Source organism: Mastigoproctus giganteus, chromosome 6 (assembly GCF_048544385.1).
Source record: "Mastigoproctus giganteus isolate SK-2022 chromosome 6, ASM4854438v1, whole genome shotgun sequence".
Lineage (NCBI taxonomy): Eukaryota > Metazoa > Arthropoda > Arachnida > Uropygi > Thelyphonidae > Mastigoproctus > Mastigoproctus giganteus.
The window spans coordinates 192855655-192881953 of NC_143580.1; the positions used below are offsets into that span (position 1 = coordinate 192855655).

Sequence of the window (26299 nt, forward strand, 5' to 3'; positions counted from 1 at the left end):
GTTACCAGGCAGTACTAGGTGGTAGATGATTCTCAATCAACCAGTGCAATACCACCACTTTGCTTATTGGAGGCTTGAAGTGGTGGAACCCATGTTTAGTCTCTAGAGCTAAGTTCTGGTCAACCCTTCCCCATCTCTTCCATCATGCAATATGATTCATGATTTTTAGGTTATGATGATCATCGTGGGTGGCAAGATCCGATATTCCTTACATTTCGAGGGTATAGCACTAAAACGGTGTTCGCAGGCTGGCCTTTAGTTAGTACACCGGACCGAACCTATTGGCAACTCTCTAGGAGGTTTCCAGATCAGCTAGTGATCTGGATCTTCCAGATCTTGCTACCTCTACTCGGCCAGATAGTGACTAGAGGGAGTTTGAGTATTTTGTATGCGGGGGGGGGGGGGTCATTGTAGAGGTCATGTTATGTCAAGGATCTGGGTATATTCTTACCATGTGTACGCCATATCCAAAAAATTCATTACTTCATACAACATGTCCCACCCACTTTTTCTTACTATTGAATACACCAGGAATTGTCAAACTAATAGAGCAAGCTTATCTGCGAAAAGATCTAAAACCTGCCAAACACTTCCTAATTCATTTCACAAATATACGTGGTCTCAATTCTAATCTCAACAACGTCCATTTCCACTTGCAGTCTGCTAAACCCCATGTACTTTTTCTGGCAGAATCTCAGTTATCGGTTGATTCAACTACTGCTCATCACAGATGCCCAAATTATTCGCTGTATGATTCCTTTCGCCTCAAAGGTGGTACGTGTGCATGTGTCTGTTCTGATGTTCCTTGTCAGAGACTTGGTAATTTGGAATCTCCTCTCTTTCATCTCTTCTAGCTTAAAAATCTCTTTACCTCATTGTGTCAAATTCCTCTGTTGTCTCTACCATTCTCCCAACTCTACTAATCACTTGGAGTTCTTTGACTTCCTCTCTTTGCAACTTGACTTTCTCCAGTCAGACTTTCCTAACAGTGAGGTAATTTTCCTTGGTGATTTTAATGTTCAAAACTCCAGCTGGCTTCCGTTTTCTATTCACACCGACCCAGCTGGTCGAGATGCTGAGGCTTTTGCAATTACTAATGACCTTGGACAGATTGTTCGTTTACCTACAAGAATACTGGACAATCCTAATCATACAGTCAACACGCTTGATCTTTTTCTCACAAACAATCCTTCTAAGTACACGATCGAAGTGAGAGGTCCTTTAGGCACTTCAGATCACAACTTGGTCAGTTTCTTCTCCAATGGAGCCTTTATCTCATGGCTATTTCCAACCTCGTGTTGTTTGGCATTACAAGAATGCAAAATGGGATGACCTGCGAGATTTCTTTTCTTCTTTTCCTTGGTCTGATTACTGTTTCAAAACTTCTGATGTCAACATTTGCTCAGATTGTGTCAGTGAAATTATTCTTACAGGAATGGAATCCTTTATCCAACACTCCACTTTAAAATCTCATCCTTTATCTAAACCTTGGTTTTACAATAAATGTGCTAAGGTCAGGAGAAGAATGTTGCATATTGTAATTGGCTTGTTTCTAATTCTTCAGTTTCATTTTCTGCCTACACCAAAGCTCGTAACAATTGTAAAGCAGTTATTAATCAGTCTAAAGTAGAGTTTGAACAGGCTAAGAGTAGAAAACTTGCTTCTTGCCCTAATGGTAACCAAGAATTCTGTTCTCTTGCCAAAGCTATTGGCCGTAACTTTTGCCCATCTCTGCTCCCACCTCTGTCCAAACAAGATGGTTCTGTTGTCACTTCAGCCAAGGATAAAGCTGACATGCTAGCATCCCATTTTTCTTCCAACTCATGTATTAATGATCTTGGTAAAACACCTCCCACCATTCCCAAAACGCTCCATTCAATGCCTCCTGTGGTCTTCCGTCAAAAGGAAGTCAAAAGGATACCATCGGGATCTGGATGCTAAGAAAGCTCCAGACCCTGATGGTATTTCTCCACTTGTTCTCAAAACCTGTGCTCCTGAACTTAATTCGATTCTTTACCGCCTTTTTTCACTTTCTTATTCCAAAGGTGTTTTTCCTTCTGCTTGGAAATTTGCTCATATCCAGCCAGTTCCTAAAAAGGGTGACAAATCCCTCCCATCCAATTATCATCCCATTGCAATTACTTGTACTCTTTCTAAAGTAATGGAGAAATCAATTAACCGCCAACTCTTAAACTACCTAGAAACCTTCCTTCTGATCAATGATTTCCAGTATGGATTCCGTCAGTGTCGATCCACTGGTGATATTCTGGCTTATGTTACCCATTTATGGAATATTTCAATGGAAAGGTTCGGTGAAACACAAGTAGTTACTATTGACATCTCAAAGGCTTTCGATAGTGTTTGGCATAAAGGTCTTCTAAACAACCTTCCGTCTTATGGTTTGCCAACTGTTTTTTGTAATTGGTTATCCAGTTTTCTCTCTGATCGCTCAATGAGGGTGATGGTAGATGGCACTGTCTTCTAACTTCTCCACTAATGCCGGTGTCCCCCAAGGTTCAGTTCTTTCCCCCACTCTTTTCCTCTTGTATATTAATGACCTTCCATTGACTGGAAATCCTATCCATAGTTTTGCCGATGATAGCACATTGCATTCCACTTTCCATTTTGAGAAACCTTGCAATGCTCAATCAGCTTCAACTTCTCGAAAATCTGCTACCAATTCTTTAAATGCCGATCTTCAGGTAATTCTCCAGTGGGGCAAAGACAACTTAGTTGATTTCAACCCTTCTAAAACTCAGTCTTGTCTTATATCTCGCAAAAAGGATTGTTCTGCTCCTTTGCTTATCTTTGGTGACACCCCGATTTCTAGGCAAAATGATATCTCTTTTGGGGATTACCCTGACTTCTAATCTCTCTTGGCACAAGCACATTACAAATAATGCTTCCTCTGCATCTAAAAAACTTGGTTTTCTCTTTCGCTCTTAGCGTTACTTTTCTTCCCAACAGCTGCTCACTCTGTATAAATCTCAAATCTGCCCTATCATGGAATATTGTTCCCACATCTGGGGTGGTGCCCACAAAACCTCTCTCAGGCTTCTTGATTCCATTCAGAAGAGGGCAGTTAGGTTAATTAATGATTCATCTCTCACAGAGTCTCTCCACTCGCTGTCTCAGATGTACTGTTTCTCCCGCATGCCTCTTCTACAGATACTTCCACGGGCACTGTTCTTCTGAACTGGCTTCTATATTCCCGCTCTCTCTTTAAAAACAGTCCGAACACGTGCTGCCACCAGCCAACATCCATTTAGTGTCCAACTTCAAACTCACAGAACCAACTTTTCATCTTCCCCCATTATTCATTCAACTGCCGTTTTCTGGAACAACCTTCTTTCATACGTATTTCCTGAAAATTAGTCTATAGAAATTCAAGTCCAATGTCAACAAATATCTTCTCAACCTTCAACCCAAGCACAGTACTAAGTACTATAGGTTCTAATACCTCTCGTGTTTGGGGTTTACATAAAAAAAAAAAAAAAAAATATTAAGAAAAACAAAATCTAAGGAAGTGCATCCAGTTGACATGGATGGACAGCACAATATTCAATCAGTTTGGTGTGACATAAGCACTGGGAAAGTTGAAAAAAAAAAAAAAAAAAAAAAAGAGTAGGAGCGTGTTATAGGCCTGACTCTAATGGGTACAATAAACAATTGTACAGAGAAATAGAATGGGCCAGTAAATCAGATTGTGTTATAATGTGGGATTTTAACTTCCCAGATATAATGACTGGATTTATTGGATGATTGTTTTCTGCAGCAGAATGTTCGAAAGGCAGCCAGAGAGGATAATACCCTTGATCTGGTTATCAGCAGTAATTATTTGTGTATAAAGAATTTGTAGATACAGTAATACCCCGAAGTTACACGATAGGTGGGTCCGACGAAAATTGCTTAAGTCGAATTCGCGTAAGTCGGGGTACAACTTTGCATACAAATACATATAAGTTTTGTTTAATTGGGACCAAGGACTAACAAAAACACTAGTTTAGAAGAAAAATATTTAATAAAATTGCAGTTATTTTTACATATTAATACAAAATATGTATTAAAAAATAAATGAGTTACGTAAAAAAGTTATTTCGATGTCGATGGCTTCATAAAATCTAACAAATACTTCTGATGACACAGTGCCTTCTTTTTTTCACGCAGAATTTCTTCGTAGCAAGTTAATTTTTTTATTCCTTGCTTTGTAGCTATAACGCGTTCTTCGTTGGAGTCTATGTGTTCTAAAATTTCTAAGCCCTTTTCAATTGAGCTGAGACCTTCTGTCAAACTTGCAATTGTCATGTGCTTTTCTGGTGGAACTGGGTCTGAAGTGTCGGATACTTCAGTGACTTTTTGCTCACGCATCTCATTCATTGTCAGCTCCTGACTATGTGAATCCAACAGCTCGTTGACATCATCACCATTGACTTCCAAATCTAATTGCCTGGCAAGATTAACAACTTCTTCTATCACATGAGTGACATGATCAGTTTCTGGCGTTGTTTTCGTCTCGTTTTTGAAAAAAAATGAACAAAGTTTCTTCCAGATGCCATTCAATGCTTTTTTTTGTGAATTTCATCCCAAGATTCATAAATGATTCTTACAGCATCTAAAACATTGAATTGTTTCCAAAAGTCTTTAACAGATATCTCACTATTTTGTCTCATAGCTTCATTCAGACGTGCAAATGAACGCCTCGTGTAGTAAGCCTTGAATGTTTTGATGACTCCCTGGTCCATCGGTTGAAGCAAGCTGGTTGTGTTTGGAGGCAAAAACACAACTTTCACATGTGGGTCGAAATTAATTAGGGTGGCAGGAGGGTGACCGGGTGCATTGTCAATAAGAAGCATCACTTTAAATGGAATCTGTTTAGACTTGCAATAACGTTTGACTTCGGGTATGAAGTGGTGACCAAACCAGTCCTCAAAAACGGAAGCTGTCACCCAAGCTTTATGATTTGACTTCCAAATCACTGGTAAGCTAATTTTAGATATACACCAAACGAAAAAATCAAGAACCGCGTAACTCCGAGTTCGTGTAAGTCAGGGTATTACTGTAAAGGAACCACTAGGTGGCAGTGATCACAGTGCACTGATGTGGGATTTACTTAAGATATAATTACCATCAGGGAAGGGTTTTTGCTTCCGTAAAGGTGACTACAGTGGTCTCAGACAGTTTTTAAATTCTGTACAGTGGGACCAACTGATGATGTCACCAACAGCAAATTCTAAGTGGGAAGAATTCAAGGAACTAATCGTGAAAGCTACTAGGCTTTTCATACCGATTAAGATATATTGTTCAAGGTTTGGCCAAAATGGATGCCCTAATGAGACTCATGGCAGAGAAGAAAAATGCATGGAATACACATAAATTAACAGGTAACACAAAAGCCTATGGCAAATATAAGCTAGTCTACAATCAAGTCACAAAGGAGATTAGGCAAGCAAAGGCAGATTATGAGAAATCTTTTGCAAAGAATGCTAAGAAAAACAGCAACTACTTCTTTACTTATATAACCTCTAAAAGGAAGGGGATGAATCTAATTGGTCCATCGATAGATGGTTTGCCTGTTGATGATCCTGCTCAGGTAGCTAACAAACAAAATGAGTATTTTGCATCTACATTCACACATGAGGAGTTAAGGGAGGAAAAGGCCAGAATTTTATCAAACTGTAATAGGGAGCTTAATGATTTTGTAATAACCGAGAGCAAAGGGGAGAAGAAACTGTTGAAATTAAACATAAGAAAGGCACCTGGGGTGTATGGGATCTATCCAGTTATATTAAAGGAAGCAGCAAAGGAAGTAAGCAAACCCTTAGCCATAATTATGAGAGCATCTGTGGACTCAGGGGAAGTCGCTACAAACTGGAGATGTGCAAACGCATCCCCAATTCACAAAAGGAAATCTAAGGGTGATCTTAATTTAACTTCTGTTCGGGGGAAAATAATGGAGTTACTGGTTAAAGATGCATTGCAGGATCATCTAGACAAGACTGCAGTAATAATTCAGACACAGCACAGGTTTGTTAAGGGAAAGTCTTGTCTGACAAATTTTATTGGATACTATAATGTGGTTATAAAAGAACTGGATGCAAAAAATAATTTTGATATAATATACTTGGATTTCAGGAAATCCAAGTATATGATATCATACAAACAAACAATAACAATGTTTGTTATTTGGTTTTTAGGAGCATTAGCAACTAAGGTCATATTGCTCCGGGGATATGCGGTGGTCATTCCCTGACCTTTCTGCATCCTCCATATTTGGTGGTCACGGGCTCAAACCCCGGTCTAATCAAGAAGCATGTGCTACGCACTGCTGCTCCTGCCCACCTGGAAAGTTTTTGACACTGTTGGGCATGGAAGACTACTGTACAAATTGGAGCAGTGTGGTATTAAGTGTAAGTTTCTACAATGGATAAAAGGGTAGTTGAGTGGGAGAAGACAGAGTGGTAATCAATTTACGCTGCTCTTCAGGGAATAATGTTATTAGTAGAGTCACCCAGGGTTCCGTGTTGAGCCCACTATTATTTTGAAATTTATCAGTCATACTGATGAAGGCATATCAGGCTTAATGTCGAAGTTTGCAGATGATACAAAAGGTTGGCAGGATTGTTAATGACAGTAACGGCAATGTGCTACTGCAACAGGATCTAGAAAATTCGGGCAAATGGGCTGAGAAGTGGCAACTGAAGTTTAACGTTGACAAATGCAAAGTACTGCATATGGGTAGAAGTAACCCCAGAGAAACATACCAACTGTGTGGTATTACACTTAGGGTGGTAGAAAGTGAAAAAGATCTGGGAGTAATTGTGCAGTCAGATATGAAGTTTTCTGTGCAATGCAGACAGGATGGGGTATTGTCAATGATATACAGGTATTTTGCTAGTAGGGACAGGGTGATTATCCCGTTGCATAAGGCCATGGTCGGGCTACACCTAGAGTACTGTGTACAGGTCTGGAGGCCTCATTTTAGAAAGGATGTAGAGTTGCTAGAATGAGTACAGAGAAGGGCAACAAGATTGGTGAGGGGAACAAAGGGGTCCTCTTACCAAGAAAGCTTAAGTTCTGCAAGTTACAGTAGCTGGAGACTAGGCACCTGTGAGGTGATCTAATTGAGGTGTATAAGGCCTTGAATGGATTGAGCACGCTGAATTTTGATGGGATTCTTCACCTTGATCAGATTACGAACTTGAGAGTATAAATTCAAATTGAGGAAAGACAGTTGTAGAATAGATGTGAGGAAAGACAGTTGTAGAATAGATGTGAGGAAAGTTGCCTTTAGCCAGCGGGTGGTTAATTGCTGGAACAAACTTCCATCTGTTGTTGTGGAAGTTGACAGCTTAAATAAATTGGAAGAACTGGAAAAAATTTTAGAAGGAATGGATGTGTGAATTTTTGTTTTTTTTTTTGGCTGATGCTACATAAGCTCATAACGCTTGCTTTCTTGCATCACATGCCTCCATTACTACTACTACTACTACTACTACAGGTCGACCATCACTAATCCAGCAGAGTTGGGACCTGTGGGGTGCCAGATCACTGGTGGTTATTTTAGCTCACACATTTTACCCAACAGCTAACCACCTCCTTCTACCTTTAACACGTTGACTGCCAAGCTAGTTTAAGAAAAAAGATTCCCCCGGGCCCAAAAAATATTTAGGAAATAATTTGATTAATAATTCTAAAATAAATATTGTAATGTCAGTGCTGTCGTTTTTTCGCTTAAAATATATAAAAAAAAAAAGTATTTTTTTATGTTGAATATACAGGGTGTCTCAAAAATATTGGTACAAACGTTTAGGGGAGGTAGGTAACATCTAAAGGAATGTGAATCGCATAGGAACCCATAACCGGAAACATCACGGGAAAGTAGTAGCAGAGGCACAAGAAGCAGAAATGACACATTAGTGGCAAACATTTATTTGACATAATATTAACAATGGAGTACGAGATGGATTCATTTCATAATGTTACAACAGATGCTCGAAGGTTCCACCATGAGATGCGATGCATGCGTGACACCGACGCAGCATTGATTGGCGGACACGGTCGAACACACCGGGAGTTTCTTTGACAGTAGCAGCAGTGCAGACTAGTCTCGCCACGAGATCCATTTCCGTCTCCACAGGCGATTCATACACAATAGATTTGAGGGCCTCCCACAGAAAGAAATCAAGGCTCGATAAATCAGGTGAGCGTGGGAGCTAGGCAATGGGTGCACCACGGCCAATCCATCGACGCCCAAGACGCCTGTTCAAATGGTCACGAGCACACCTTCCATAATGGGCAGGCACCCCTTCATGTTGAAACCAAATGTTGCATGTCACATTTGCTGGAACATCATCAAGTAACCCTGGTAGAACTAGTTCAAGAAAGATCCAATATTTAGCGGAGTTCATGCGGGATAGTAACAGGTATGGGCCAACTAAGCAGTCACCGACCATACCTGCCCACACATTTATTGGGAAGCGATGTTGTGTTGCATGGGGGCACACACCATGTGGGTCCTCTGCTAATCCATATATTAGGTGCATGTCTGCCAGCTCACAGTTCGTATATCGATGCATGCTTTTCGTGCAGCGACTACTGAGTAAACCAGAAATTTTCTCTCTCGCGAACTGATGAACAGCGCCGTGTAACGCCTTACAGTGACGTTTCTGGTTATGGGTTCCTATGCGATTCACATTCCTTTAGCTGTTACCTACCTCCCCTAAATGTTTGTACTAATATTTTTGAGACACCTGTTTGTGGCCAACGTGGCCACAAATGTTGGTTACTTTATTTCTTGAGAAGCCGTGTCAGCCACATACGTGTGATGCTATTACGGCATACATATGAAGGTCGTTTGTGATTAGTTTATTGCACGCGTGGCGAGCGCTGCAATAAAACTGATTACGATAAAATAAACTCTCAAACATCGCAATAAGTTTGTCAGTATTGTTAGAGATTTTGCGAAAACAAGTTCGTTAGCGCTGTATTATCTATCATATTGTGTTGTGTTTTTCCGCAAGTTTGTATAAGTGTGTTGTAAAAAAAAAATCTAAAAATGAATGGCTAAAAGAAAATTACTAAGATAAGAGGAACTGAGAGAAATTTCTGGAATTTACAATTAAGCAGAGTTAAACTTCTCACAGACACGCCGCTGTCGAGTTTTTTCAGAAGTTCAACTTTTTTTCTTTTTCTTTTTTTTTTTTTTTAGTTAGTTGTTATGGCATTGGCTTCTGTGGCCATAATGCACCTCCCAAGGTTTCTGCAGTACTCTGATCAAAGCCCAAGGCGGGATTCGAACCCACGACCTTTGGGTTGCCAAGCAGGCACTTTACCCACCCAGCTAGCCCGGTCGGCTTCAACTTTATCTGTTATGGACAATGTATGGTGTTTGCGCTTTACACCACAAGAGGCACTTCCTTTATGCATTGGAACCATGGCTGGGGCTAAATGTGAGCAGGTTATAATAATAAATGAAGAAAAACAAGTGGGAATGGCTTTCTGGTGTTTACAAGTTCGTGCCAACAGCTGATGCTGCAACCAACTGCCGCTACTGTTTTGGTTGCAGCAAATTTGAAATTACATTCACAGAAATTTGTATGAATTAGCAGTGGAACCGGATTACCAGTGATTGACCTGTACTACTACTTTTAACTAGGGCTGAACAGGCTAAAACAAGCTTGAAAACTGTGTTATAAACAGCTATTTTGTCTTTTTCATTAATTTTTCTTTCATTTAAACAAATTTAGCCCATTCACTGCCACTGATGCATAAATTTCTGTCAAAGTGATATGCTATGATACACATGAGATCATTTATCAGCAATCAATAAAAGTAAAGGCTTATGAAATTAATAACTGCTGGATATCAGCACACACACAAAAATAACAGTGTTGCTGAAATTAGCCCAGTGTTCAATATGCCAGTATCAAGCAGTTGTTAATTTCATGTGCCTTTCTCTTTATAGCAATTGTTTATCAACTACTTAAGAATGAGTGCATATGCACATCATGGTACATCACGTGGGTGCCATTAGAAGCATATTAACATCACTGGCAGCAAATGTGTTAAATGGCATCCCACACTTTTTGCTTTTATATTCCACTGCTTATTTCCAGGTTTAAGCTGACAGTTTCATCACTATTCCTACATACACAAAAATCACTAACTCGTTTCAGTTTTTAGTTTAGTCCACGGGGGTTTTCAAATTAGACCCACAGAACACTGCAGTTTCATGAGAGCATGTCAGAAGTTTAATATGAGAAAGGGGTGATTTTATGATCTTTGTTATGTTTTTTTTTTTTTTTTTTTTTTAAAGAAAAAGGTGCAAAATAATGTAGAAAAAAGTCTGTGTAAAGAATTTTTTCAATATATACTGATATACAGATTAAGAGATATCTGAGTTTCGGAAGTGTCTAAAACAGTGATTTTCAAGATTTGCTCCCAGACATTCTTCACATGTTTCATTAATTTTTTTTTTTATTACAATTGAATTTTTATTTAATTTTTACACATCTATTGTATTTGACTTATTGTTAATTATTATTATTTTTTAAAGATATTAGATTTTCACAAAAGAACCAGACTTGCAAAGGATACTACAAACTAAAGACAAGCTGGAAAGCCTGATTTAGTCTACAGTAAGTTTCTTTTTCCCCAACTTTGATAACTTTTTTTTTTTTTTTATGAAAACCCCAAACATGAGAGGTATCAGAACCTATAGTATTTTAGTACCATGCTTGTGTTGGAGGTTGTGAAGAAGAGAGAAGATATTTGTTGATATTAGACTTGAACTTCTGTAGACTGTAATTTTCAGGAAAAACATATGAAGGAAGGTTGTTCCAGAAAATGGCAGTTGAATGAATAAACAAGGAAGATGAAAAGTTAGTTCTGCGAGTTGAAAGTTGGACAGTAAACAGATGTTGGCTGGTGGTGGCATGTGTTCAAACTGTTTTGAAAGAGAAAGTGGGAATTATAGAAGCCAATTCAGAAGAACAGTGCCCATGGAAGTATCTGTAGAAAAGGCATGCAGCAGAAACAGTGTCTATGAGACAGCGAGTGGAGAGAGACTGTGAGAGAAGAGTCATTATTAACCTAACTGCTCTCTTCTGAATGGAATCTAAAAGCCTGAGAGAGGTTTTGGGGGCACCACCCCAGATGTGGGAACAATATTCCATGATATGGCAGATTTGAGATTTATACAGAGTGAGCAGCTGTTTGGATGAAAAATAACACCGAGAGTGAAAGAGAAAACAGTTTTTTAGATGCAGAGGAAGCAATATTTGTAATGTGCTTGTGTCAAGAGAGAGAGATTAGAAGTCAGGGCAATCCCCAAAAGAGATAACAACTTGCCTAGAAATCAGAGTGTCACCAAAGATAAGCATGGGAGCAGAAGAATCCTTTTTGGGAGATATAAGACAAGACTGAGTTTTAGAAGGATTTAAATCAACTAAGTTGTCTTTGCCCCACTGGAGAATTACCTGGAGATCGGCATTTAAGGAATTGGTAGCGGATATTCGAGAAGTTGAAGCTGATTGAGCATGGCAAGGTTTCTCAAAATGGAAAGTGGAAGGCAATGTGCTATCATCAGCAAAACTATGGATAGGATTTCCAGTCAATGGAAGAAGGTCATTAATATACAAGAGGAAAAGACCGTGGGAGAGAATTGAACCGTGGGGGACACCAGCATTAGCGGAGAAGTTAGAAGACAGAGCCATCTACCATCACCCTCAGTGAGCGATCAGAGAGAAAACTGAATAACCAATTACAAAAAACAGTTGGCAAACCATAAGATGGAAGCTTGTTTAGAAGACCTTTATGCCAAACACGATCGAAAGCCTTTGAGATGTCAAGAGCAACTGCTTGTGTTTCACCAAACTTTCCATTGAATTTGTCCATAAATGGGTAACATAAGCCAGAATATCACCAGTGGATCGACACTGACGGAATCCATACTAGCAATCATTGATCAGATGGAAGATTTCTGGGTAGTTTAAGATTTGGCAGTTAACTGATTTCTCCATTACTTTAGAAAGAGTAGAAGTAACTGCAATGGGACGATAATTGGATGGGTGGGATTTGTCACCCTTTTTAGGAACTGGCTGGATATGAGCAAATTTCCAAGCAGAAGGAAAAACACCTTTGGAATTAGAAAGTGAAAAAAGGTGGCAAAGAACAGAAGTATGTTCAGGAGCACAGGTTTTGAGAACAAGTGGAGAAATACCATCAGGACCTGGAGCTTTCTTAGCATCAAGAGTAGTCAAAATCCTTCTGACATCCTTTTGACGGAAGACCACAGGAGGCATTGAATGGAGCGAGTTTGGAATGGTGGGAGGTGTTTTACCAAGATCATTAATACACCAGTTGGAAGAAAAATGGGATTATAGCAGGTCAACTTTATCCTTGGCCGAAGTGATAATAGAACCATCTGGTTTTGACAGAGGTGGGAGCAGGGATGGGCAAAAGTTGCAGCCAATAGCTTTGGCAAGAGACCAGAATGCTCGGCTACCATTAGGGCAAGAAGCAAGTTTTCTTCTCTTAGCCTGTTCAAAATCTAGTTTGGACTTATTAATAACTGCCTTACAATTGTTGCGAGCTTTGGTGTAGGCAGAAAATGAAACTGAAGAATTGGAAACAAGCCAATTACGATATGCAGCATTCTTCTCCTGAACAGCCTTAGCACATTTATTGTAAAACCAAGGTTTAGATAAAGGATGAGATTTTAAAGTGTAGTGTGGGATAAAGGATTCTATTCCTACAAGAATAATTTCACTGACAAGATCTGAGCAAATTTTGACATCAGAAGTTTTGAAACAGTAGTCTGATCAAGGAAAAGAAAAGAAATCTCGCAGGTCATCCCATTTTGCATTCTTGTAATGCCAAACAACAAGAGGTTGGGAATAGCCATGAGATAAAGGCTCCACTGGAGAAGAGACAATCACCAAGTTGTGATCTGAATTGCCTAAAGGACCACTCACTTCAACTGTGTACTTAGAAGGGTTGTTTGTTGTTGTTGTGCTGGAGTTTTACGACACATAGGCTGCCAGGGCCATATTGTGTCTTTCAAATGGTTAGTACGAAATACTAAATTTATTGAAATAGGTGTTATATTTTATGATATATACCTATACAGTTTAGGAAGGTAAAAAGTTCTGTTTTATTAGGATCATCTCCGAGAATCTGCAGTAATGATAATGATGACTGATTTAGCAAATGATTTAAAGGTGTTTGAACGGATATTTAGAAACTGGGGTCAGTCTACTAATAAATGACAAACAGTCAGTTGTACATGATATGATGAGCATTGGGGAGCACTGTTATTCATTAATAGATACAGGTGAGTGAGGTAAGTATGCCCAATCCTTAGCCTTCCTAAAATTATTTCATCATGCCTGTTTTTTCAGAAGCTGGAGAGCCACAGCTTTGATTTTGGTTTTATTTGGTAGAGTTTGTTTCCTGGATAACCTCTCCAGATTAATGACCAACTATTATAACATGCTTTACGGATGATGTGTTTGTAATCTGTATATGGAACTTGAAAGGTTTGAGAAATAGTAGTTTCTGGTTGTTTGGTTGGAAGATTTGCTCTTTCATTGCCAGCTATCCCAGAATGTCCTGGGATCCAGCAGAATGTCACAGTTTGGTTTGACTCATTACAAGGAAGTAACTTGGAATGTATATGTTTTATTATAGAGTGAGAGGAGTTGTTACTACTAGTTATAGCAGTGACAGCACTGAGTGAGTCAGTGTATATTAAAGCAGGCCTAATTAAAAGTTCAGTAATCTGATGAAGAGCTAAGTTTATAGCATAAAGATACTGCATTATAATGGTAATGAAACAGAAATGGTGAATGAAGGGAAGACTGCCGCAGTGCCTACTTAGGTCTCAGTTTTTGATCATCCGTATAGATTTTACAGGCTTCCGAGTTAGAAGAGTGAGTTTCATGTAATTGTGCAATACTGGAGGGGAACAAGGTGTTCTTCCCCCACTGCTGAAAACAGTCGTAATTTGCAGAAATATTTGTCCAAGGCGAATCAGGAGGTGTCACGTCCTGAAATATATTGCTGATTTCTATATTCCATGCTTGAGTCAGTTCTTTAAGTCTAAATGGAGCAGGTCGGTTTTCATTTGGCTTACTGTTGTAAAATGACTCCCATTCGGTATTGTACAGACATCTCCAATTATGGTGGGAAGGTAGACTGAATTTTTGCAGCATACATCAAAAATAATGTTTTCCTCTGAAGATGTAAAGGTTCACGAGCTTCGATATAAAGGCTCTGAAATGGGGAGGTTCTGAAAGCCCCTAGAGAAACTCTCAGTGCACTGTGCTGGATCGTATTCAATCGCTCTAAAGTAGTTTTTCTCGCAGAGTCATGCAATGGATAGCCATAGTCTAAACGGGATCTCATGAGAGCTCGATAAAGATGGATCATGGTATGTTGAGCAGCACCCCACGACATGGATGACACACACCGGAGAATATTCAACTTTTTCAAACAGATAGTTCGAAGATACGCCACATGTGTTTGAAAGTTCAGTTTCCTATCCAGTATTAGGCCAAGAACACGGACAGTGTGAACAAGAGGAATTGAAATGTTATTGATCTTTAGCTCAGGATCGGGATGCTTGTTTGTTATTTGGTTTTTAGGAGCATTAGCAACTAAGGTCATATTGCTCCAGGGATATGCGGTGGTCATTCCCTGACCTTTCCGCATCCTCCGTATTTGGTGGTCACGGGCTCAAACCCCGGTCTAATCATGTGCTACGCACTGCTGTTCCTGCCCACCTGGCTATGGAGGCACCAGGATCAGGATGCAATGACCATAATTTGCAAAAGTGAGTAGTGGTGGATTTCTGCTCAGCAAGACAGTATCCATTACGCAAGGTTCACGATTCTATTCAGGCAAGAGCAATTTGTAACTGTCTTTCAACAGTATTCATACTTTGTGACTGGCAGGATATGGTAAGGTCATCTGCATACATGTATATTTGGATGGTTTTTTGGAAGTTCTCCCAATATGTTGTTGACCCGAATCGCAAATAGGGTAGCACTCAGGATGAAACCCTGTGGGAAACCCTCTTCTTAAATGTGAGATGTTGACAGCATGTTTTGATATTGGACTTGAAAGGTGCATGACCTTAAAAAGTTCTGGATGATTTGAGGAAGGTAGCCTTTGAACCCCCAACTGATGTAGATCTTTAATAATACCATAACACCTAGGTTCACCATCACTAGATGTTGCCTCATGACAAAAGCATTACATAGTTAGATTCAATTTTAAGTAGTAAATCTAGGGTAGATCTGTTTTTAAGGAAGTCATATTGGTGATCAGAAAGAATATTTTGGGAATCTGGAACACAGGTGAGCCTCTTATGCACCATCCTTTCAAAGATTTTGCCCAAACAGCTTGTCAACAATATTGGTCTGCAATTCTCAACTAGAGAAGGATCTTTACCTGGTTTTGGAATAGCACAAATATAGGAATGACGCCATGAGAGAGGATATGTATTTTCTGAGAAGATCTGGTTATAAAAGAGTAATAATATGTAGAGATCAGCTTCACATAGATGCTTCAGCATACTGTAGTGAATGAAGTCTGGTCCTGCTGCACTATTTGGTTTTTAGGAGCATTAGCAACTAAGGCCATATTGCTCCGGGGATATGCGGTGGTCATTTCCTGACCTTTCCGCATCCTCCGTATTTGGTGGTCACAGGCTCGAACCCGGTCTAATCAAGAAGCGTGTGCTATGCACTGCTGCTCCTGCCCACCTGGCTACGGAGGCACCTGCACTATTTGGAGATTTACTCAAGGATTCTTTGAGTTCAGCTATAGTAAAAGGCTGGTTATATGGAAGTGAGAGTCTAGTTGAAAAATTAAATTTATGACGTTCTGCATCAGTTTTAATGCGTTGAAAGGTCACATAAGAGGAAGAAGCAGAAATGTTATAAAAAGATTCTGCTACAGCATTTGCAATGTCAGTAGAAGAGGAGGTCCTGCCCATTCCATTGTATTATTGGAGATTACTGTGGTAGAAATTTCCCATTTAGAGCTTGTATTTTTTTCCATATAATTCGAGTGTCAGTATTTTTGTTAATAGTTGATGCGAAGTTAATCCAGGAGTCACGTTTTGCTTTCTTCCTAATTTGCCTTGCTTTTGCTCTGAGTTTTTTGTAAAAAATTAGATTGGTGGTAGTTGGGCATTTGCGGATCTGGTTCCATGCACGGTTTTTTTCTACTTTTGCTTTGGAGCAATCCACATTCCACCACTGATTTTTGTGTACGCACTTGCACTGGTCTGATTTTAGAATGGAAATTTCTGATGCAGATAGGATTTGGCTGGTAATGTGGCTAGTTACATCATCAATATGTTGTTGTTTAACATATTGAGTGTCGAGTAGGACACAAGTTGAGTAGTTTTCCCCGTCTGCTTTATGAAAGTTTCAAGAAGTACGGCCTTTAGGACATGACATGACCTGTGTTTGAATTGAACTAATAATAGGAAAATGGTCACTGTGGAATGGATCATTCAGCACTAACCATTCCATGCTTGCAAAAAGAGATGGTGAACAGATGGATAAGTCTATGACTGAGGTAGTACCTGTAGGTAGTTGGACATGAGTTGGAGAGCCAGAATTTAGCAGAGTCAGGTTATGGTTATCCAGGAATGTTTCGATTAATTGGCCTCTCCTATTCATGGTGGAAGATCCCCACAATGGATGATGGCCGTTGAAATCACCGAATAAACAGACAGGAGGTGGCAGTTGTGCGATTAGATTGTCAAGTTCAGTCTGGTAGCAAGGATGATTCGGTGAGATATAAATGGATGCAAGGATTAACGATATTCCCATTGCCATCCGACTGCTACTACTTCTAAGGAGGTTTGTAGTTGGAGAGGTCTTGACAGTATAATAGATTTTACAAGAACAGCTACCCCTCCACAAGCAGGACTGTCAGAATCTCTGTCTCACCTAAACATGGTGTAATTTTTGAATCTAAGAGAGACTTTTGGTGGTAGTCTCTGAGGTCATTAAAATTACCGTGTAATCCTCTACAGTTCCATTGTAGGAATTTGTTCATTGGTTGTATTTGTTTGAGGAAGATTGATCTGACTGTTTTTTCTGGGGTTCCTGTCTGCTTTGTTTTGATTTTTCATTTCTGGGAAAGGTTGGGCATCCTGTGTCCAAGGTATCATTGGCATATAATTCTAGTACTGTGTCTTCATCTTCAGACTGAACCTCCATTTCCATGTTGCTATAGTGTAGTTTCACTTTCTTCTGGTTTTCAACACTAACAGATTTTGTTGTTTCGGGCACGGTTGAGATAGCTCTTGTTGTTGTTATTTAGGAGCATTAGCAACTAAGGCCACATTGCTCCAGGGATATGCGGTGGTCATTCCCTGACCTTTCTGCATCCTCCGTATTTGGTGGTGTTGAGATAGCATCAGTTGGGATACTGATTGGAGTGTTGCTGGTTTCATTGACTGTAGATTTCTTATTGCACATTAGCACAGTTTTGGCCCAGGTAGCAAAGGAAATGTTTGGTCAATGGAAACATCTGTTTTAGTTGCAGCTGACTGGCTGTTTTCAGTGACCAACACGTATGATCGGCTAGGCATGATTAACAGTATTTGCTTCCTTGCTTCCGGGTATGTGACTTTGTGCTCCACTTTATATTTCTGGATTTTTTTTTTTTTTTTTTTTTCCCCCAAAAAGTCACATGCTTTAGAAAATGCAGGATGGCTTCCTTTACAGTTTGGGCAAGTAGGAGTGGAAACTGTACAGTCTCCTTGGGAATGCTCCTTAAGAGCCAGAAATAGGAGACACAGCATTGCCTTGGCATGCCATCTGAGAATGGTCATACTTCTGTGGCACTTAAAGCAGCGAATGGGATTTGGGATGTATGGCTAAATCTTGCAGTTTAAATAACCGGCTTTAACAGAAGATGGAAGAGTCTGAGTACTAAATGTCAAAATGATGGACATTGTTGTTAGCAGGTTGCCATCTTTTTTGGTCATTATTCTCCATGCATGAGTCACTTTTTGTTCCCTCAGTTCTTGTATTATCTCTTCTTCAGAGACGGAGAGTAAGTCCCATTTGCTGATAATGCCTTTTGAGGTGTTCAGAGTGTTATGGGGCATAACTGACACTGGAATACTGTTAATTTTAACAGCTTCTCTGAATGAGTTGTCTTAGCAGTTTCAATTAGGTCTCCAGATTGGAGACGTTTAACCATTTAAGGAGATCCACAAACTGATTCTAAACATTTTTGAATTAAAAAAGGCGATAGTTTGCCAACAGGTTGCATGGATAATGAGTGCATTATAAGAAATGCCGGCACGTCTTTATTCTGATTTTCCGTCTGTAGTCGCTTCGGACGATTGGAGTCATGGTCATTGTCAGGAATTTCTGATCTTGAGCTCGAGAGCTCTAAAGATGGATAATTACTTATATCCATTATGGCTCCTTTTCGCCCTGGGGGTTTGTTTTTACCACCCAGGTTACTGGCCCAGATGTGGGGAGGCAGGAGCAGTGCCTGGTGTGATAGAACTATCACATCAGGATAGTAATAGAACTATCAGAAAAAGGAAGGTGGCTTTCCTTTCTTGCCCTGTACAGCCCTGCTTAGTCACAATCGCTTGGCACCCAGGTCAAGAGTTGTTTGTGAGAAAAAGATCAAGCATGTTGGCTGTACGGTTAGGATAGTCCAGTATCCTTGTAGGTGAATGAACAATCTGTGCAAGGTCATTAGTAATTTCAAAAGCCTCAGCATCTCAACCAGCTCGGTCGGTGTGACTAGAAAACGGAAGCCAGCTGAAGTTGTGAACATTAAAATCACCAAGAAAAATTACCTCACTGTTAGGAAAGTTGGACTGGAGAAAGTCAAGTTGCAAAGAGAGAAAGTCAGAGCTCCCAGTTCTTAGTGGAGCTGGGAGAACAGTAGAGACAACAGATGAATTTGACACAATGAGATAGAGAGATTTTAAGCCAGAGAAAACAAAAAGAGGAGATTCCAAATTACCAAGTCTCTGACAGGGAATATCGCAACAAACATATGCACAAGTACCACCTTTGAGGCAAAAGGAATCATACAGCGAATAATTTGGGCAACTGAGATGAGCAGTGGTTGAATCAACCGATCACTGAGATTCTGTCAAAAAAAAGTACATACGTGGGGTTTGGCAGACTGCAAGTGGAAATGGACATCGTCGAGATTAGAACTGAGACCACGTATATTTGTGAAATGAACTAGGAAGTGCTTGGGAGGTTTAGATCTTTCCGCAGATAAGCTTACTCTATTAGTTTGACAATTCATGGTGTATTCAATAGTAAGACAAAGTGTGTGTGGGGGGGGGGGACATGCTGTATGAAGTAATGAAATATTTGGATATGGCGTACACATGGTAAGAATATACCAGATCCTTGACATAACGTGGCCTCGATTATGCCTTGAGAATTTATATTTTATTTAAGTATTATCTTGCACACCTTTTGGCATCTCTCATATTGTGAAATAACTTCACAACGGGGTTGGCATGATTGTAACACCAGGGTACCTACCCACCCACTGAGGATAGGCCAACAAGCCTTGAAACTGTGCCGTCTGGGTGGTGCCCACTGAGAATAAGTAACCAGTCTTTATTAGTGAAGCGTTACTTATTCAAGGTAGTGCAACACATAGTAACTCGTGAAGGTAGTCACAACACGAGATACAATTAAATCGATGCCTTTACACTACTAATGTAGTTTTTCATTATGAGTTCGCTATGGTGTATTTACACTTATATTTTATACTCTGACTATAAAATTTTCAAACACCCCTTATATGTCCTACAAGAAAATAAGTATTCTGCCAGTGCATTAAGAAATTTCTGTTATTCAGAGGTGCCCACTAATGGGAAGTTTTATTGTATAAACTTTGTTCTCCTTAAAAGGTCCTTCCCTGTTGCCATATTTTCCAATAACTTGAGAGATTTCTAGGTGCTTTATCAGCATCTACCATCTGAGAAATTGCAGATGAACTGAGAATCTCTTCTGAATCATTCCACCCATTTTGGGCAAAAAACTTAGCATGCATTGAGTATCAGCAAAATTTTTTCCAAGGCTGTTGAATAATGACCATAAGATTCACTGTCAAACTGTGAAAAGCACTGAAGGGTGAAAATGGAGTATAATTTCATCAACTGCACTATCAGTGGTGAGGATACATGGATGACCACCAGAAACAAAATTCCAATTATCTCCAAGAAGAAATCACAAACTCTCCTCATAAAAAAAAAAAAAAAACCATCAATCTGTGTTTGGTCAAATGTGAAAACAATGTTGCTTGTAGTTTTCTATATTCAAGATTTTGTTGGTTGTTCGATTTGTTTAGAATGGTAAACCAGACCTATTATAAAGGGGTTCTGATTCAACTAAGGAAAAATATTAGAAGAGAAAACTCTGCCAGCTGTTTTAAAATGGTAGATAGTTTCCTCACCATAATAATGCTATTGTGCACATCATATTCTCCATTCAAGAATTTTTAGCTAAAAAACAAATCATTCCTGTAGTACCCTACCCACCATATTCATCTGACCTTGACACAATGTTTTTGTGAAGATGAAACTCAACTGGCTCAATACTGGACTTCAAAGCAACGCTTCCAAAAGTGGCAGGTATATCTGGACAATAGCATATAATCAGGAGAAACACACTTAAAGTAACCATTTAAAAAATGTTGTATGTGGCTTAATTTTTTTTAGCAAAATAGTTTAACTTTTTTTTTTTTTTTTTTATATCACACTTGTGTATATAAATTTAAGGAAAAGTTGAGCAGACACCCAAATGAAATAAAGTTGACAGCTCTTATTGAACCTGATGCTAAATAATCCTCATTTCCTTATATTATTTTGCTTTTATTAATTTAATGCTAACGTGTACCCATTTAATAAGCTAATTCCATTAAACAGCCTCCCTGAAGTCTCAATACACCATCCTCGGATTCATTTTAACAAAAGTTAAAATTTGTTGTTTATAAAGCTAGGCTAAATAACCATGCAGCTAAAAGCTATTCAAGATTAACATTTCAGAGTTACTTCAGAAATTCTTGATGATGCCCATCAATTCCTCCAAGATAGCACTTTTGTGTGCAAAAAACAAGATGGCATATAATTTTATTAAATGCCATCACATTACAATTTCTCTATGAGTAAGGGGTTTAAAAATATCCTTTAAATTATGATCGCAATTATTATCATTATATATGATAAATTATGAAGGTATAGCAAAAAATATTTTAATTATACATAATATCACAAATAATAAACTGGTTTATAATTTCATAATGTACTCACTTACCATAAGAGCCATACATGCAGTAAGGTAGCCACTACCTGAACCAACATCTAAGGCTTTTGCCCCTTCATAAAGATGGTCTTTCAAAAGTTCTAAAGCATGTGCATGCTGAAAAATAAATGCAACATTTTAAGAACTTTTTTTTTATTTCAATTAAAAATGGTGATGAAAGGGATATCATTACAATAGCTATCTTTGTTATTCATGCTTTTTTTTTTAATTTTACATTTTCTACAGCTTTTTAGCCTATTAAACATTATAGAACATTATGGAACATTATGGATGATGAATCTAGTATAATGGCTATGCTTTCACACCATTTCTTAAAGTGATGTTTTCAAGAGATAATGTTATGTTATCACAAACTACTAAATGAAATATTGAATTAGTTAATCAGAAAAACAACAAGATAGGAATGTTTAACATACATTGTTTAAAAGGTAAAGGTAAACTGCAGCCGTTATCAACCCACTGCATGATGGAAGCCTTCTCAACAATTCATGCTGAGGGAAATGGACCGTAATCTGCCACGCTGGTCCAGTGCGGGTTGGCAGATCAACCATCAGGGGCTTGAACCCAGGTTTACTCAAAGAGAGCATGTGCTACTGCACTCTTACTCACGACCACTCAGCTACGGAGGCCTGCTACATGGTTTAGTAATATTTTATTTAAAATGAAACCATGTCTCTCTCTCAGGTGAGCAGGAAGTAAGAAAAAATGGCAACTTTACAGAATTAAACACTGCTTTTTTAGAAAAAAAAATTATGCATATTCCCTGCAACTTAACTTAAATGCAACACACCACTAATCACACGTTTTCAATTTCTGTAATTACATAATTCCTGAAGGCAAATACAGTCTAAGCTCTTTATAGCGAACCTCTTTTTAACATTCCAACATGTTATAATGTCCTATGTGGTTGGTTCTGGCCAATTTCTTGTTAACTTAATGCTATTTTACATTCAGTATAATGACACTGAAAATAAAAGGATTTCTCTATAACAACCATAAGTTTCTACTCCTAATCCGAATTTTTACTTTTTTATTACAATATTAGTGTTTAAAAATGACAGAATGCTTCAAATATATTGAAGTAATTGACAAGCTTGCAGCCTGACCATGAAAAATCATTTGTTAAGATTTCCCATGCTCTTTTCTCACAGTGCAGAAATGAAATAAACATCAGCTAGAAGTTGATTTCATTAGTTAGAGTATGTTTATTGGTATGGCTCCAAGAAAGCAGATAGCTTTGCCAATTGTGGACAAAATTAGGATTTCGCAAGATAATGGTGTGCATTCTAAAACTCACAATGCCAAACAGTTCAGCATTCCTAAGAGTACTCTGTTCACTATTCTGAAAGATTGGAAAAAGATCAAAAGTTTAGAGAAATCTGCTGCATCGGGTAGGATTCGAGCATGAAAGGCAAAGTATCTGAAGTTGGAAAAACAAACAAACAAACAACAAAAAAACACTACCACAATGACATCTTCAGTGCTGATGAAACTGGACTTTTTTTTTTTTTTTTTTAAACTGCTACCAGATAAAACACATTTAAAATCAAGAGATGTAGTGGCAGAAAAAAAAAGGCCACACAATGGATTACCATTCTCCTAGCAGCAAACATGTCTGGCAGACAGAAGCTTCCTCTTTTAATCATTGGGAAAGCCCAAAAGCTTTGATGCTTTAAAGGTTTGAGGACATTACAGACTATGTATAGAGTAAACCAAAAGGCATGGATGACACAATTCTATGAAGAATGGATCAGAGACTTCGATTGCAGGATGAGTGAGGAGAATAGAAAAATTCTGCTGTTTGTGGATAACTGCACAGCTCATTGTCAAGTAAATGACCTATGTGCAATCACTATCGAGTACCTACCACCAAATATGTCAGTTCTTCAGCCACTTGATCAAGGTGTAACTAGTGTTTTAAGAAAAACTACGAAGAATGCAATTAAAAAAAATTGTGCTATGTCTTCAAAGCAAAATTCAATGCAAAATCGACACCTGCAGGAATGTGTGTTTCAGCATGGGACAAAGTTGATGAAAAAGTGATCACCAACTGCTTCAAACATGCTTGATTTACCACCTTGAATGATGCATGTGAAGTTTTGCATGCTCCTTCCTCTATTAATTGCAAAGAACAGTCCAATAATAGGGAAGAAATATTTCAGCACGTGCATCATCACCTAAACTTACAGGAAAACTTAAGCTTCAAAGATTATGCAGAAGTGGATGCAGACATTAAATGTTTCAGGATATGCATGGATGAAGAGAAACTTATTGCAAAAGTAATGAAATCTGAAATTTGTAGATGAAGATGAGGAACCTACTGTACCTGAACAAAAATTTTCAGTGAAAGATGCTCATCAAGGATTAGAACTTGTATGTCAATTTTTTCAAGCACAGCCTAACTGTGAAAGTGAAATAACAGCTATCGCATACCTTCATAGTTTTCTTTTAAAACATGCTCTACCAATGAAAGTGTTTTGACAGATTATTTTGAAGTATGAAATAATTCTCTTGATAGGTATGTGGCCTATGTAGTAAAGTTTACAATTTAATTGTAACCTTACTGCACTCTACAATAAATGCAAAATTTACAAACAATTTTCTTGTTTAATACTCTAGTATATATTAAAAATAAGATTATATTATATTGTATTAGTAGAATTACATTAAATGTTCAAGCTTTTTTCTGATTTTATGAATGATCGATATAACATCCTACCAGCATAATGACCATTTTTCTCATTCCCTTTGGAGGGTCATTATATAGAGCTTTGACTGTAAATGCATTTTTTGTGTGCCTAATTGGTATTCCACATTTTCCTCTACTGCAGGTAATGCAATTTTTTATAGTTGTCTGGCTGAAAAACCATTAACCAGATGAAAAACTACTATAATTTTATTAGAATATCAAATACTCAGAATAACTGAATCGAGTATTGAATACTGAAATAGAAGTATCATAATAATGAATAGAAATTGAATACTACATACTCATAAAACTTCTGGACACAAAGCATGCCCAAAAGTTTTCTAAATACAGCTGAACATAACAATATGTAATACTATTATAAGTACAGTATATAATACAAAGCATTTGTTGTTTTTAAGGTTACATTAGTAGTGTATTATCAAACTGATCTTTATGTATGAACATTCCTGTGAAGAACTTGAGAAGGACATTATGTGGAGTACTAATAAGCAAGATTTAAAATAAGGCACTTTTCCACGTGAAGTATTTTGATTGGCTTATTGATATACAAAGGACAACTGGTACAAATAGACCCTAGATAATCCGAATAACTAAATAAAACTGGCTACATTTTGGATTTCAAATACTGAAATCCTCCTTCAGGCCTAGGTTTTTGGGTTATACTCTGTTAGAACCTAAGCTTGAAGAGAGATTTTGATATCAAAATCCAAAATGTAGCCAATTTTATTTAGTTGCTGGGTATGTTTGGGATCTAATTATTACCAACTGTCCTTTGTAATATCAATAAACTAATTAAAATATTTCATGTGGAAACAAATTGTTTGTTTGGTTGGTTGTATGTTGTTTAATGGCACAAGGGCTGCTAAGGTACATATTGTGCCTGTGGAAAAGTGTTTTATTCTAAATCTTACTTGTGAAAAGTTTTATTTTTTTGACAAAACGGTGCCTGCCTGTTCTCACAAAATAGGAAAAAATAGTTGCATTTTTTACATTTTTAGAGAGAGAGTGATGGGGGGGGGGGAGGAAAGAATATCACTATTTTACTTGTGTGTTGGCTTAGTTAAATAGACTGATGCCTACCTTCTGTCAACACTCAAAGCCTTAGTTTACTTTCTCACATTCTTTTGTCCATTTTTCATTCATATGATCTCCCCCCCCTCTTAAATGTCTATAAACTAATGAAACAGTTAGGTAAGGAAAACTGACTAAAGTATTAAACTGAAATAAGATAAAATGGCAGATATATCAGAGAAAGCCTGCTCTGATGAAGGAGGCTGTTCTACACTGAAAACCCTAAGAGACACTGCACCAGCCAAGTGATTTTTGCCAATTTCAATCAAATTCGTGGTTTTTTTTTTTTTTAAATAAGCATCACTATACTTTACAGCAGTGCCTGACTTTACAAGTTAATTCATTCCTAGCGCATGCACGCAAAGTGAAAACTCATAAAACGGGGATTTATTTCCTATAGACAATGTTAAAAATAGGGGTTGCGTTCTCTACAATGAAATTTGACCATAGTAATATTAAATAAAGGTTAACAAAATAATAGTTTATGCTTAAACAATGATTTGTTTATGCACAGAAATGAAAACAGCCTCTAAAATGAAGCAAATTATTTATGTTATAGAAATGTTAAAGAATGGTTATTCTTCATCATCATCGACTAAATGTACACTCATTGTTGGCTCAGTACTCATTGGTTTGTTGGAAGCACAAGGAATCATCTTCTTCAGAAGCGTTTCAAGAGTCATTTGTTTCCAAAACAGTCTTCTGTTTTCTTTATAAATTTCACGATAGCATGCATAAGTATTTTTTAAATCTAACCACTTTTCTAGCGGCTAGACAAGACAGCAAAAATGAAAAGCAACACAACCACACTGGTTTTTTTTTTTTTTTTTTTTTTTTTTTTTGTAGTAGTTGTTGGCGCATAGGCTTCTGCGGCCATAATGCACCTACCAAGGTTTTTTTTGCAGTACTTTGATCCAAGCCCGAGGCGGGAATCGAACCCGCGACCTTTGGGTTGCCAGGTAGGCACTTTACCCACCCGGCTAGCCCGGTCGGCACCACTCTTTGTAATGTAAGCATGGTAACTACCTTGCGTTATAATATTGTGACACTCTTGTCTGCCTAAACAAACACATGCACAGTAGTACCATTTTGTACAGCTACACGCTTCATTTGAAATGCCATACTTATGAATTTTTAGCATTTATTTATTGCAATTAATGTTCATACTTTCGAT

At 38.2% G+C, this 26299-nt stretch overlaps 1 protein-coding gene across 1 annotated transcript in view; it reads right to left on the bottom strand.

The window, feature by feature from the left end:
* The window catches only part of LOC150084839 (protein-L-isoaspartate(D-aspartate) O-methyltransferase-like), a 128247-nt gene that overhangs the window by 18725 nt on the left and 83223 nt on the right, over positions 1-26299 (bottom strand). The window contains exon 4 of the mRNA XM_090376642.1: positions 21336-21440. Coding sequence (XP_090232768.1) covers positions 21336-21440 — 105 coding nt within the window. The remainder of the gene's footprint in view (positions 1-21335; positions 21441-26299) is intronic.